The sequence below is a fragment of the Barbus barbus genome, assembly GCF_936440315.1.
Source record: "Barbus barbus genome assembly, chromosome: 31".
Taxonomy (NCBI): Eukaryota; Metazoa; Chordata; class Actinopteri; order Cypriniformes; family Cyprinidae; genus Barbus; species Barbus barbus.
The window spans coordinates 20,901,394-20,917,151 of NC_136759.1; the positions used below are offsets into that span (position 1 = coordinate 20,901,394).

Here is a 15,758-nt window from a genome sequence, read left to right on the forward strand (position 1 = left end):
ACAATAAATAACTAATAATCTTGAGTACACTGAAGTTAAAAATACAGTTTTAACCTATCCTGTTACCGCAAAGCCCCGCCCATTTGAGAACTGGTATCACTTCACGTGTCATTCTACAGCTCGTTCTATTTCTATGGGATTGATCGAGGCGACCCAGTTGTGTGAGCTTCCTGCTACATTGTGGTCTTTTCACGGGCTTCCTTTGCTCATTTCCGAATTAAGCATGGGGAAGAATAACAAGAATACCGTGCAAACAATGTGCTGATGAGGAAAATGTTGAATCAACCTTAAAATGTTAGTTCTCACAATCGTGATTTCTACCTTTTCGTATAATGAAGATGCGTGTCATTGTTTGTGCATGCTGTCAAGATCAGAGGCTGCATAGATCTACATGAATCGATGGTTGTAGGCTTGTTTGGGTCTAATTTTGCATGCGTGTTCTGTATTTGGAGGAACTGTTTCAAGTGATCAAATGATAGTTTCTCATATACTCAAATCTAGAGCTCATCACTAATTGGGACAGGAGCTTGGAACATCTCAATATATTTCTAGGTCATCTTTGTTGACTAGACTTAGTAGTGATGACTAAAAGGCTTTTTGCAATACAAACTTGAACTGAATTTCCCAGACAATTACCTTGTTCTTTGAAGAGCTCAAAGTGAATTTGTTTATTAAAATGTTCTTTGTTTTGTCTCCATGTTTAGCGTTTTTTATATGGACTGTGGTGAACTAAAGGCACAACTAAAGGGTTGAATATGGAATCTGTCCCTCTATCTTTTTTCCTGGATGGGATCAGCTGACACATCAGGAAGACATCAGCGGAAACTGATCTGGTCAAAGAAGATGCTTCATCAAATATTCAGCTCCCAAACGCTTTCCACTTTGCTTTATTTTTGGCCAGACCAGAATGATAATGTTCAAGATTTCAGGAATTTGGATGGGTTATGAGAGTCAAGATTTTCTGTCCTCTTTCTATTTGAGATTTCACTTACTGTATGCATCATAAAAGTGATTAACCACAAAAGTCATTATGCGTATCAGTTTTTGCCAGGCTCTTTTAACAGGAGCAATAATTTTGAATTTGCTCATTCTATATTATGTGTCACGGGCCCAACAGCAGATGATGGAGAAGCGTCGGGAACAAAATAAAGGCCTAAAGAAAGCCTCTCTGCCTGTGGCAGGACTGGGAGCTATGGGTAATCTGGTAGGTGGAAGTATTGTTGGAGGTGCCAGAATGGGAGGCCTTGAGGGCAACATGCGTGGACCACGCGTCACGATCCTCGTTCGTGAATTTGAAGACTTTGAAAACTACGTTGGTGATGTTGCACGCTCCTTTATGCGCCAGAGACCAGAGTTGCCCTTCCTCGCTGTAGCCGAAAGTCCACCGTACCCTCCTCTGGCGCTTCCAGAGGGAGCCCGGCTCCTGGTGTTGTCGCCGAGCCCGGACCAGCCTCCGCAAACTCACCGTCCCGAGTTCAGTGTGCAGACGGAGTTTGCTTTGTTAGTTCCAGATGGAGTCGAGCTAGACCACGGCCGACAGATCGAGCGTCTCATTCGGGAGCTGGAAGGGGAAGGTGGCGGGCCGGTCCGACTCGTTGCCGCCCCTGTGCTGACCCGCTCAGCGGTGCAGTGTCTGCACCTTCGGGTGAATCTGCGGGAGTGGACCGCGACCTACACCCCTGCGGCCTCAGGGAGCAGCGGCAGCGTCTGCACAGCCCTGCAGGGAGACGCCGTGGTTCTTATCCGCACCGAGGACCTCTTCAATCTCTCGGTTCCTTTAGGGCGTCCCCTCATGTCTTCCTTGTTTGTCCAAACTTCTCTGCGTGGCTGGAAGGTCAAGCTCCTGGAAGGACCTTCGTTCTCTGCAAGTCATCGCCCACTGTTTAGCTCAGCGCACAACCAGTGGAAGGCGGACAGTCGCCTGAAAGACGCCACCAATCACCTCATGCGTAGCTTCGGGCTGAAACGCGTGGTGTTGCCTGATGGTCGGGATCAGTGGTTTGGCTGTAGTAAAGAGACCGCGCGATGTTTCGGCACAGTGCATGACGATACACCGGAATACCTCTACCTAGAGCGCTGGACTCCACCTTGCTGTTTGCGTGCCCTAAAAGAGACCACCAAGTATGTTATCAATATCTTGGAAAGCTCTGGTGTGCGTTACTGGCTGGAAGGGGGTTCCTTGTTGGGAGCAGCCCGACACCAGGATATAATCCCATGGGACTACGATGTGGATTTAGGCATCTACTTGGAGGACATTCCGAATTGCGACTACCTAAAGAACCTGGACTCTGGCTCACTGGTGGACGCTAACGGCTACGTATGGGAGCGAGCAGTCGAGGGTGACTTCTATCGTGTGCAGTATAGTGAAGCCAACCATTTGCATGTGGACTTGTGGCCCTTCTACCCCCGCAATGGAGTTATGACCAGGGACACTTGGACTGAGCACAAACAAGACGTGGAGTTCCCAGAGCATTTCCTGCAACCCCTGGTGCCAATGCAGTTCGCCGGCATCACCGCTTATGGTCCCAACAACCACCGTGCCTTCTTGGAACTCAAGTTTGGGGAAGGGGTTATCGAGAACCCCCAGTATCCAAACCCTGCCAAGAAAAGACTGGACAGGAGTCGCACCTTAGGGTCGTAGCAAGCAGTAACTTGATGTGCCACAATTGCGCAACACTGCATTTCTGACATTTTAAACTTTGTAGAGTATTACTATCAGACTGAAAGTTTTGAACCGTGTCTGATCACTTGAATGTTTGCATTTCCTGCTGGTTTTATTTATTGTATGTGTGTTGTGGTTTGGGGAGTCATGAGTCCCAAAAGTAGTCTAAATATACTATATGTGACAATGGTAATAAAAGTTCTAAAATCTAAGGATGTAATATTTCACACTGCAGCATCCCAGGAATTCACAAACAAAGGTCAAATCTTTTTTGTTATACATGAATATTAATATATTGATTTCTGTAGCAATTAAAGTTAACTTTTTATTAAGGTGTCCTTGTTACACGTTACATATTATAATAACAATAAATTATGCATAATTACATGCAAGTAACCCTAATCCAAATATAGTAAGTACATGTAGTTAATTAATATTACTCGGTACTTAAATGTATAATAACACTATAAAAAGGAGACCTTAAAATAAAGTAACCCAATTAAACACTAAACAAACGTTAGATTTTCAAACTGATTGCCAGAGAAACACTAGTTTTAGTGCATTATTTACAGTAAGTGCTGGCATATGGAAAACTGATTCATGTTTGTAGGTCCACAAGTGAAGCATTTAATAAACAACCCAGGCAGCTCATTAAAACCTTCACTGCATTTCAACTTAATGGCCATTATTATACCACCATGAACTTTGTAGAGTGTAGGACATTTGACATTTATTGACATGGTGACACCGGTGTACGCTGACGTTGAAAGAGGCTGTAATGACCTTTTAACAAGGTTTTGTTTTTTGTTTTTTAAATCTGAAATGGTTTTCCTGTGTAAATGATTGTAAATGGAAAAGCTTACATAAAAAAACTACTGTTTTATGCACATTCACTTTATTAATACTTTCACCATGTTGCATGATAACTGTACTTTTGATGTTTGCATTTTTTTTTTGACTGTCAGACGTCAGTTTTGTTTTAACGTAACTCATTGTTTTACTAATTTGTGTTTTGTCTTGGTGGTTCACAAATATACTATGTAATGTCCATTATGTAAATGCATCATGACCGCCAAATATTTAACAAACAGCATAACAAACCAAACCATGTCTTAACATTTCAGTGTATTTCAGATGTCTGGAAATAAACCACCACAAAGAAGTACTCCAAGAGTGTTTATTGCAAGTATTACATTAAAATGTTAAATAGACCACAAGGTGGCGCAATAAGCCATGAAGCCTTCATGCTGTACAGTATCATTACTAGGCAAAACTTCAAAGCTGCCCTAAAAATGTTGATTTTGTTTACAGTAACACATTTAAAGTCTTTGGGATTCAACAGACTGAAATCAAGCAGAGATGAGAAGTCAGCTGATATCGAGTGAAGCCAAGTAGTCTTGGATCGCCCCAAAAGGGGTGTATTTTGCAATAACTCTCGACTATACATTATCTTGCTTATTAAACAGCCTCTTACCAAATAAATGATTCATTTGAGTCATGAAATTTCATATAAAAATATTGCGTGATATGAGATGTGAAACTTGGAAACCGGCAAGCAAAATACAAAATATCCAAGCACACAAGGCCACAGTTAACCAGTCAGTACACCAGAGACCTGTATAATAAACATGATATAGATAAATATGACAACCAAACAAGTGGTTCAGTTATTCTAATTACACAAAATCTTCTGGGACCCAATGTGTACCTCATTTTAGCAGCTTGAACTCATAAAAAGAACGTCACTGCTGATTTATTTAAAAAAGACTTTAATCTGCAGTCCGTGTGGAGTACATTCACTAGTTCTCTTAACCATACTCTTTGGCTCCACTGATGAATTCAAGCAGCCATTTATGACACAACCACCCATTAAACTCACACAGACACATCCACATCAGCAGGGCAGCTACGCTACAGCCGCCTGGAATGAGAAGCCTTTACAGTACTGGCTTTTAAAGGAGTGATGTAAGTCACGCAGAACATCTGTGAGATTTGAAATAATACACCTATGATTTGAACTACATCTTGAGCACAGAACAGAACAGAAATGAGCGACTGTTAATTATGCAGATTATAAACACCAAACTCCATATTTAAAGAATATATGTTGCTAAATTAATATAAAAAATGAAATACGCTTCTTTGGTCAAATTTAACCTCTCACTGATCAACTGCAAGTCATTATTTCTAAAGAAATGGGCTATTAAGTCGATTTTTTTCTCATCAATGTGACAAACATTTGGTCAACATACAGTACAATGGCAATTGTCTCTCACCCTGTCACACAATATCTTCCTTCAGCTGGTGTGTTTAGGTTATACACTTATAAGACACTTCTAAACATTAAAAAAAAAATGTAATGGTGACTGCATTAAGAGAAAGACACAAAGGTAAAATGTTGTCCCTTGACTGTCAGTCAGGCTTCCTACACCATTTTTTGGCTCCTCTAGTAGTAAGTTTAGTGAAGGTATTAGCACCTGTTAGATGGACCTACATCTGAGGTGGTTTAAAGGGAATCAGCATGAATGAGGTATTTCAGCATAACGGACCATAAAGCCACCTACAAAAATGTATTTTGGTGCAGATGCTTTGGCTTATTAGGAGATGTTTGCATGAAAAAGGTGTTCGGAGGTTTAACCCGATAGTATATAATCAGAACTATTAGGGCAAGTGTAACAATAGTAATAAATAGATTATTTTAAAAGGCCGGACTGAGTTTGTGTTTTCTAAAAGGAGTAAAGCAAACAAAAAAAGAGAAAAAAAATCCAAAATATCAGACAAGCATCTAATAAATAATTGTTCAAGCATTTTTCCCATCTAAATGTGCATACGTTTTGGCAGACTCCTTTCATAAAGAGCTGGGCATAGAGGAGGGTCAAAAGGATTTAGTCTTTGTCCTGATTTAATCTAAACCTGTATCTCTCCCATGGTCACTGCGTAGATGCAGAGATTAGTGAGAGCAGACAGGTCGGGAAGGAAAGTTTGTTGAAATACTGTGCAAGTCTACATGAAGGATTCCTTTTCACAGGGTTTCGGTCCAGCGACCTCTTCCAATTCAAGGTTTCCCTGTTTTCCGATGAGCGGAGAACTTTCTGGCCTGGAGGCGGGGTCTTCTTCCTCCACTCGCACCTTACTTAGCTCCGCCCCCTCTTTACTGGAAGTGCGGTCCACGAAATACTGCAGAAGACCTGCTCCGTAGGCGTCGCCTTCAACATTGATGACTGTGCAAGTGCGATCGCTAAATGAAGACAGAAAAATAAAAATTACCTTCACTGTACAAATATAAGGACATGAAATTAATCCAAGAAGCAATAAAAAAAGACAACATGCATTTGATCATGTTATTTTAAAAAGTTGCTTAAAGTTATCAAATTGTATGACAATAGATGAATTTATATATACAGAGAGAATATGTAAATATTTGTAAAATGCTATATTTTTTGCATTGACATTCAATGAAGATTATGTTTTTAATTATATATTGACTTTATATTTTAATTTCAAGTATTTTTCTTTAATAATAAAATACAATATTACTTAATTGAAACTGTATTTATTCAAAATAAGCTGCCTAGTTTTAAAAAAAGTCAAAACTGTCAGAATTCATGAGTCTTTTTCCATTTTTCCCTCCCTGCTATTCATACTTTACCATCTTTCTCTTTGACCCACAAAAACATCTAAACCGGATACTCACACAAGCCAGTCCACAGCCAAGATGAGGGACAGATCGTTGGTGGGCAGGCCTATTGACTCCAAAATGATGGCCAGCGTCAGCACCCCTCCAGCAGGGATCCCAGCAGCACCCACGCTAGACGCCGTCGCAGTCACGCTACAAACAGATAAAAAGTCAGTCGGTCAAAGCCAATGTCTTCCAATTAAAGCCGAGTATGGAGGTGGATGACTGTCATCCAGTGAACTCACAGGATAGTGATGACCTGGACGAAGTCCAGCGGGATTCCGTTCAGCTGAGCGATGAACACCGCAGCTACGCATTGGAAGCAGGCGGCTCCGTCCATGTTCACGGTTGCTCCGATGGGCAGAATGAAGCGGCTGATGTGCTTGGACACACCGTTGTTCTCCTCCACACATTTCATCATAAGGGGCAACGTGGCAGAGCTGATGAGAAAAATCTGATGATTACTTCCTTCTTAATTACGAATTCACAAAATTATTTTGATTTAAAAAAGCCTATCAATGAACAGTTCCATTTTATCTTATTGTAAAGAACATTTTAATAATCTAAAGAACCTCTTACCACAATAAAGGACCTTTTTTTAAGAGAGTAAATAGCTGCAATCATTTACCTAGAAGACGTTCCAAAGGCAGTGGCCAAAGCGGTGACCAATCCCAGCAAGAAAGTGTATGGGTTCTTCCTTGTAATCACAAAGTAAATGAGCGGGAGGACAAGGAGACCGTGGATGGCATGGCCAATGACACAGCAGGCGATGTACTTTCCCAGGCTGGCGAACAGCAAGCCAACATCCTCCATTTCGACAATCTTAGCAGCAACCAGGAACATAATACCCAGCGGTGCGTACCTTTGGAAAAGAAAACACGTGGAAGGGAAGTGAAGAGACGATTGCATAGGATACAATTCAAACACTGGGAAAAGCACATGTTGCTCCCTTACCACATGATCCAGGAGACCAACACCATGGTGGCCTCATTGAAAGAGTTGAAGAACTTGATAAGGATCTCTCCTTCCTCTCCAAGTTTCCTCAAGGCCACACCAAACGCCATAGCAAAAACGATAAGACCCAGGATGTTCATTCCATCCACTTCTTTGCCAAAAGGAGTCTAAACACAAAGATATAAAATGACTGAATTCACAAAAAAAGAAAGAAAAGAAATATTAAACCACTACTATATTATTTTTTCATACATTTATTAAATTATTATTATAATATTGTAATAAATTCCTACATTACACATGCATTTATAAAAAGTAATAAAATTAAATATGATATTTACATTAGATATATTTCTCAAAAAAATGTTTTATAAAAAACAATCTGGACTTTTAAGAAAATTCTCTGAAGGTATTATATCTGGGACTTAGTGTTGTCAAAAGTACCGATCGCAATACCATTCAGTACTGAAATTTTAAAAACGTCCATTTCCTGCTAAGATTTGAGCAAATTCTTAAACAGCGCTGATTGCTCATTGTGTTCACGCGCTCAACAGATACATCTGTGATTGGCTTCAATATCAATGAAGCGCTCGGTGAAGAGCATGAAGCGATGATCATTGATCATTTCAAATTTCAGTACCGAATGGTAACACTACTGGGACTTGGTACCTTTTCCACAGTGTAGGTGGTCAAGTTGGTCAAGTTGGACAAGTTGGTAATATTTTGTTTCTTGTAATGAGTGGCATACTGTGAAGGAGAAGAAATGTTCAGAATCAACTAATAATCACACATCACATATAAAACATAAAACCAAAAGTTTAAACAAACGCTTGTTAAACCCACCGACTGAAAGGCAGCTGATACCAGGTTCGACGGGAAGATGTTTCTGAAAGAAGACGAAAGGGAGGAGTTAGATGCATGTCTGCTATACTCTCAAATCAGACTTCAATGAATTAGTCCATTACACTGAACAAAGCCCAAATAGTTAACTTCAGAAGTTATTACTAAGTAGTCAATCCACGTGTTTCACAGTCAAAAAAGAAACAGACTTGGACTTGTTAGTGGGTTAAAGATATTTAAAACCTCAGTTTAAACGAGTACAAAGACATTTTTATTATAACTTCTGGAGAGAAATAACAGATAGTGGACAAGGATGAACCTTTCTAGTGTGTTTATATCAATGTGAGGTTATCGTATCATGACATTTTTATATCGTTACATCCCCATTTACAACTGAAGTATACTTTGGCAAACACTGCCCAGGGCTACGTTTCCCAAAAGTATCTTAAAATGATCGTAGCTCCATTGGTTTCAATGGGTCTATGATGTACTTAAGCTTACGATGCTTTTGGGAAACACAGCCCAGAACAAGGTAGTGAGAAAACAAAGATCCGATTCTAGCCCACGGGCACTTAAAATCCTCACAGTCCTGAGCAGCCTGGCCTCACAAGGTGCCTCATGTGGAAATAACTTGGAGAATTTAGTCCGATTATATCCCTCCACTAATCCCAGTTCCACACAATACCTCCTATCCCTATAACCCCATTGCCTCCAATGGAGATGGGCACTAGGACCTGCCTGGAGATGAAGATTAATGACAAACAGACATTTATTCAGGAATATCCCAGCATCCCTGACCTTAATATGGTATGCATACAAAAAAAAAAACCAATAAAAAAAAAAACAAGGATGTCTTTAATCTGATGGAATTATAATCCCTGGTATACATTCTGTGTACCACCTTTTTCCAAGTAAAATCACAAAAGCAGCAGTGCTTGAGTAACCCCACCCCCCCAACAAAAACTGCCATTATAGGCCAGATTCTGAATCTGTCGCCCATAAGGAGATTTCCAATACATCACAACCATTCCCGCTAACATCTAAAGAACCCTGGAAGGTGTAAAGAGACTAGTATAATCATAAAATAGTGCAACTGGAGCAAGATGCGACTGGACAAAATCGAGAGAAGAACAGCCTTAAAATGACTGTGCTGCATCCCAGACAGCAGGTCACTGCCAAACACCAATGCCAGTGATCGTTCCCTTCTCAAAATTCCTTCGTCTGAACATTGAGGAAAGTTAGAACTGAAGATACATGCGAAGCCAGCATAGCAACACTAGTAAAATGCCATTGAAATGTGTCATTACTGACGCACTCAAATATTGTAACCGGTTTTCAAAGCGTCACATTCAAATGTAGTGAGCTGGATGGGCCGAGCACTTTATCCGACATTTACAACTATTAATACCACACAAAGACAATTGCATGACTCCAAGTATGGCTTTAAGGTGTGATAGACGTTCCTGTGTCCTACGTAGGTGTGTAAATAATGAGACACAACAAACAGGACCTACTTGAAACGTGGCACTCCACACACCCTCTCGTCAAAGATTCATCCTAAACTCAGTGTTTGTTGACACATTAAAAGTAACTATTAACAGGTAAATGTACCTACACTCTGACTTTGCCCTATCTAAAATAAACTTTCACAAAGTTTACACAAAAAAAAGAAGGCAATGATGGGGAAATTGTGGGTTTCACATGCATTGTACACAAAGCACATGCTAATGCGTTAAAGGAACAATTTACACAGAAATAATTTACTGACCCACATGTCATTCTGAACTCCTCTGACTGCCTTTCATCAGTAAAGCACAAAAAAAGACATTTAGCAAAATGTCCAAGCTGCTCTTTTCCAAACAAATAAAAGTGAATGGTGACCGCAAGCAGTAAAGCAAGATTTTCAACGAAACGCCTTAAATTTCATTCTGTTCCACCCATAAACCAATGTGTATAGCTTGAAAGATGTAAAATGTAGCGCATGAGTGGTGTTGACCGTTATTAGTGTTTTTGAACAGCCCATTCACAGCAGCATGAACATTCTTCAAAACGTCTCCTTTTGTGTTCTACACAGAAAGGAGGTCATAAGCGTTTGCAAAAACAAGACTCACTTAACTTTCAAGATAAACTATATCTTTTGCACAACACAGGGCAAGGACAGCTTGTTCCACAAATTGTTGTTGTTGTCAGGGGTCCTTCCATAGCATTGAACCTGATAAGGTAATGCAACTACAGATAAGTCTAAACTTGTAGAAACAGAAGAATTTAATGTGAGAGTTAACGAAACATACATTCAGCCAAGCAAACCTACTATACATGCCAGAACCCACTGACTTTCTATAGACTTTCAATAGAAAGACCATCCAACTGCGTGCTTGCCAGAGTGTGACATTAGCAAGACTCCACAGTGCAGTGGACCTCGTGATCGTGTGGCAGGATTTAGTCACGGTGAGACCCCAAGAGAGAAGCCCTTTGGATGGATGACACGAGCCACATCAGCTGCCTAATTAACCCTGCTTCTATTGTGCATGTTTGCATGCGTTTGCATTAGGGGTGGCACGGTACACAGATGTCACGGTTCGGTACGTACCTCGGTTCGGGGGTCACGGTTCGATACAATTTCGGTACAACAGGGAAAAAAAAGACATCTACTTTGCTCAGTTTCTTTTATTTTGATGTGAAAATGCTAAATATTATTACATGTTATATATATAAAATCTGTTTTGTTTTCATTGTGAGTGTACACAAATAAAAGCAGACCTTTAACTACAAGCAACAGCACAAATAAAAATACAATAGAGTAAAGATACAAATAAAATAATCAGTGATTTTCAGGGGGGGTTTTTTAGGTACAGAAATTGAAGTATGATTAAAGTAATCAAAGGTAAAACAGCATTGCATATTTGACTGTATAAATTAAAGATTACTCTTTATTAAAGTTACAAAAGCGATTCAATCAAGAGCAGTGAGTGATTTCTTTGTTGTTGCTGTTTATTTAATATTAACTGTCACTTTAAGAGAAAGCACTGATACTGTACGCCCAGCCGGCTATGTCTGCTATAGGATACTTACCAAGACGGGCATTTTGACAGAATTTTGTGTGAATTTATCCATTAAAACACAATACTTCAGAGAGAGCTTCATATTTGCGCGCGTTCTGAGGCGCAGGTTTGTGCGCTTCTGATGAGCGCACGCACAAATCTTCTCACTGCGCGCGCGAGCTCGCGTCCTCTGGCTCTTAAATATTTGAGCTGGCAAAGCTTACATGACTTTAGTCTAAACACCGATATCAACGTGTGCTGTTCAGGTCTCACCTGTGCGCGCGCTATCAGCACCCGGGTGATGACGGAATAAATGCTCATATTCCAGCATACGCACTCGCATTGAACAAGAGTGAATGATTTGTCCACTTATTTTTTTTCTTTTTTTTCTCGTCGCTGTTGTTATAATGTACTGGGAAGCCAGAATGCGCATCCATTAACAGAAACATACATTAGCCGAACCCTATTTGTTTTACGTGTTATTTATAACAAACCACATGCGTTGTCAGAATTCAGTTGAACCGCGGTCCTAGCGCGTGCCGAACCGTGTGTGGAGAACCGTGCGGTTCGGTTTTTTTCCGCGAACCGTGCCACCCCTAGTTTGCATGTGTGTGTTACCCTCATGTGGCATGCATATGCCACCTCACTGACTTCCTGGAGATGCAGCCAAGGAAGGAACATTACAAATGTTTCAGATTGGCTTTATATTAGGACTGTAATTATGGAACATAACCACCAAATTTATGTAAACAAACTCATTTTAACAATAACTAACTTAAGAATTCTGGTGCGTTTTATATTCTGAGCAACTAGTCAGAAAGTACGACATCAAATACCAAGGAAGTACATGGACACTAAAATAGCTGTGCTACCAGGAAGAGGCTGTCTGTTAGTCAGAAAAAGGCATACATGCACACAGATTTATTTAGGGAAAAATCTAACTTCTGTTGGAATTAGAAGTATTAAACTGTATTAACCCCAAAGCTATCTCAATGCCATTATAAAACAGGCTTTGGCTCCTTTTGTCATGTGGGAATGAATGCATGACTGTTAGCAACTGAAACCCTCAACAATTATCAGCCATTATTAATTTGACTGTCTTGAAACTGAAAACAGAAATCAATAGCTAACAAAGTAAAGAGGCTGCATTCCTGTTTAAGTAACCAGATAGATAGATAGATAGATACACATACATACATATATATATATATATACATATACACATACACATATACACACAGCCGCACACACACTTGGTATCAGCAAGATTTTTAATGTTTTTTTTAAGATCGCTAATGCTTCTGCTCATCAAGCCTGTATCTATTTGATCAAAAATACAGAAAAAAAAACTTTTATTTTGTGAAATATTATTGCAATTTTAAAATAACAGTTTTCCATTTTAATATACTTTAAAATATAATTTATTCCTGTGATCAAAGCTGAATTTTCAGCATCATTACTCCAGTCTTCAGTGCCACATGATCCTTTAGAAATCATTCCGATATGCTGATTTATAATCAATGCTGGAAACCGTTGTGCTGCTTCATATTTTTTAGGGGGATCTGTGATTTTGTTTTTGTTTTTAGGATTCTTTGATTAATAAAAAGTTAATAAGAACAGCATTTATTTTTACAAAGAATATATTCAAAAGTTTAGGGTCAGTAATTTTATTTTATTTCTTTTTAAGAAATTAATACTTTTATTCAAGAGGAATGAATAAATGTCATAGTAAAGCCTTATATTGTTAGAAAAGATTTATATTTTTAACAAATGCTGTTCGTTAACTTTGTATTAATCAAAGTATTGAAAAAAAGTATCAAAGGTTCCCAAAAAAAAAAAGCAATATGAAGCTGCACAACCGTTTCAACACTCATAATAAATCAGTATATTAGAATGATTTCTGAAGGAGTAATGATGCTGGAAATTCAGCGCTGCATCACAGAAATAAAATATATTTTAAATTATATAAAAACAGGAAGCCAATATTAGAAATTGCGATAAGATTTCACAATATTACTGTTTTTTTCTGTATTTTGGATCGAATAAATACAGCCTTGATGATTAAAAATCTTACTGATCCCACACTTAAACGGCAGTATATATATATAAACTGAAGAAGAAACTGAATGTGGATTTTGTGTCTTAAATAAGCAAAGGCAGTATATATCACATTTCGTTTTATCTCACTTTGTGGCCAAGTGACATTTTCAAGGACAGGCCACCAAAAACGGGAAACCCCTTTTTTCCCTTGGGTCAGGTCACCCTAAATAGTGTCAGTGCAAATATTTGCATTTAGTATATATTCATATTAACATGCTAATCTTCAGTGGTAGTAAGAAGTAGTTTACAAATTGTTTACAAAACGTCTTTTGTTGTTTTGAGAACTGAATGTTCCCTTCACGTCACTCGGTTAAACACATGATGAAATTTGACCTGTTTACAGGACAACAGACCAAACCCATAAACGGTATGATTTAGGTTTCCCTACAGAATGCCAGGAATGTCTGCCACAGCTGAAAGAATAAATGATCATTTTCTTTAGAATTTCTACTTATTTTATCCCATCAAGCGTCACAGTCCGGTATAAGCCGCTAAAAACTCATTTTATTCGGCATTTACTTTCTCGAGTAAAGGAAAGCGCACACCCTGAAAAAGGCTAACATGCCACATCTATAAAACCATAACCCTGCTGCATCCTCTTAGAGCGTCAAACAGAGCTGACGCAACTCGAGTCAGTGTACAGCACATGTAGATCAGCGTCACGCTATAGTCAAAACATGTCGCTGAATCAATTTACAATAAGTAGCGCTAACTAAAATATGAATATAAAAGCGTCCTGAGAAACAATGACTAGCCTACATAGCGGAGACCGATTTACTTTATGTTTGTAATAGTAGCATCTGCGTGCTTTTTAAAAAAAATAGCTTAATTAAAATAGTTTGAGTTCGATTATGTCTGCTATTCATTTTTGTCCGATTAGTGAACGAAGCGGTTTTGTGCACCGGTTTTATCAAATAAAACGTACGCTTATGAAAGCGTTTGGAACCCTAGAGCTCGAATTTCGAATCCCAAAGCACGGAATGCGCGAACACGTGTTCACTGGTGAACTTTGGGAACTCACCTTATCAAGTCTAAAAACGAATCGATGACTTCTTTGGCTTCAGGAATCTCCGCGTCATCCTGGTTGAAGTTGGATATTTTTTGCCCGTCGCTGGAGCCAGGCTGTATGATGAACGCCATAATAACGCCGATGGCAGACGCGATTAGCGTGGTCACCAGGAAGAAGAGCATCGCCCAGCCGCCCAGCTTGCCCAGGGCTTTGGGATCAAGGCTGGCGGCCCCTGACACCAGACTGCAGACCACCAGAGGAATGATGATCATCTTGAGCAGGCGGATGAGGAGCTCGCCGGGGAATCCGAAGTATAGGATCTGCGTGCGGCTCAACCCGGCGCTTCGCACGCCGAGCCCGATGAAGACGCCGACGATGACCGCGGACACCGTCAGGATGACCAGCAGATTGGCCATGGCTAAGCGTTTCAGCTTCTGCCCTCTGGTCTCCGGCTCGCTCCTCTTGTGCTCAACCAAGCCGTTGGCGATGGTCGGGTCATCCAGGTGAGCTCCACCGTTGGACGTCTTGACATCTTCTATTGTGATCTTTTCTTCTGCCATTGTGCTTTCTGGAGGTGGGAGAGTTAGTGTAAAAGTCTTATTAGGAGTCTTGGGCGGGAGCTGATTATCTCTGCTCTCTCCTCGTGTGCTGGCAGCGTGGAAGTAACTTCGCGTAAAAACGCGCCTCCACGAAAGAGTTTCCACTAGCTAGGCTATTGCGTCATTTGGGCTGGGCGTAAATTATGCAAACAGGGATGTATGACAAGCCGGTTTAACATTTAAAAGTTTTTTATGACTATCCATAAATATAATTTTGCATAGTCACAATTGTAATTCCAGATATCTATATTGCAATTATGTCTATAGTCGTAATGTCATTTTGACTAGTCATAATCTTCCATTGACTTCCATTGAAAAATATTTGCAGATATCTTCAAATGAGTTTTGACTAGTCATAATTCCAGTTCAAGATATCTTTAAATATGATTTGACTAGTCAAAATACAATTAGAGATATCTTTCATTCAAAATTTTTAAAGATATCCAAAATACATTTGTAGATATCTACAATTCATTTATGTCTAGTCAAATTACAGTTGTAGATATCTTGAATTGGAATTTTGACTAGTCAAAACCCATTTGAAGATATCTGCAATTTAATTATGGATCTCTCAATCAGATTTTTGACTAGGAAGAACTTTTTTGGAGATATCTGCATTAAGCTTTGTGACTAGGCGTAATTGCAAATTTAAAATCAGCCTTCACCTTTTTTGACTGCATCTGATTATGAGGCATTGTTCTTGCCCGTCATGCATTTATTTGTACTATTTTTCATGTGTGTGTGTGTTTTTTTTTTTTATATATATATATATAATTCCATTGTTTTTCATTGTGTCTAAATATATAATAAATAAATTCAGACGAGTTTGCGATTTTCTGCCTTTATTGAACATTACACTGCATTTGGTCCGTTTTGC

The 15,758-nt window shown here is 39.5% G+C and overlaps 2 protein-coding genes across 2 annotated transcripts; one reads left to right on the forward strand and one right to left on the reverse strand.

The window, feature by feature from the left end:
* The first annotated feature begins 145 nt into the window (after nucleotides 1–145).
* Nucleotides 146–3,826, forward strand: LOC306851423 (ribitol 5-phosphate transferase FKRP-like). Its single transcript, XM_079387631.1, has 2 exons — nucleotides 146–294; nucleotides 705–3,826. The coding sequence occupies exon 2, from the start codon at nucleotides 1,031–1,033 to the stop codon at nucleotides 2,639–2,641; it is 1,611 nt and encodes a 536-aa protein (XP_079243757.1). The 5' UTR covers nucleotides 146–294; nucleotides 705–1,030; the 3' UTR covers nucleotides 2,642–3,826.
* LOC306851422 (neutral amino acid transporter B(0)-like) lies at nucleotides 3,822–14,966 on the reverse strand. Its single transcript, XM_079387630.1, has 8 exons — nucleotides 14,295–14,966; nucleotides 8,136–8,178; nucleotides 7,962–8,039; nucleotides 7,293–7,459; nucleotides 6,967–7,200; nucleotides 6,584–6,778; nucleotides 6,357–6,491; nucleotides 3,822–5,900 (listed from the first exon to the last, which is right to left on the reverse strand). The coding sequence occupies exons 1-8, from the start codon at nucleotides 14,840–14,842 to the stop codon at nucleotides 5,666–5,668; spliced, it is 1,635 nt and encodes a 544-aa protein (XP_079243756.1). The 5' UTR covers nucleotides 14,843–14,966; the 3' UTR covers nucleotides 3,822–5,665.
* Nucleotides 14,967–15,758: the final 792 nt, after the last annotated feature.

Coding starts and splice junctions, on each gene's coding strand:
- LOC306851423 (XM_079387631.1), top strand. CDS start 1,031: ATGCGTATCAGTTTTTGCCAGGCTCTTTTAACAGGAGCAATAATTTTG.
- LOC306851422 (XM_079387630.1), bottom strand. CDS start 14,842: ATGGCAGAAGAAAAGATCACAATAGAAGATGTCAAGACGTCCAACGGT. Junction 6,779..6,966: donor GCCTTTGGAACGTCTTCTAG/GTAAATGATTGC, acceptor TTTTCTCATCAG/CTCTGCCACGTTGCCCCTTA. Junction 5,901..6,356: donor TTGGCTGTGGACTGGCTTGT/GTGAGTATCCGG, acceptor GTCTTCATTTAG/CGATCGCACTTGCACAGTCA.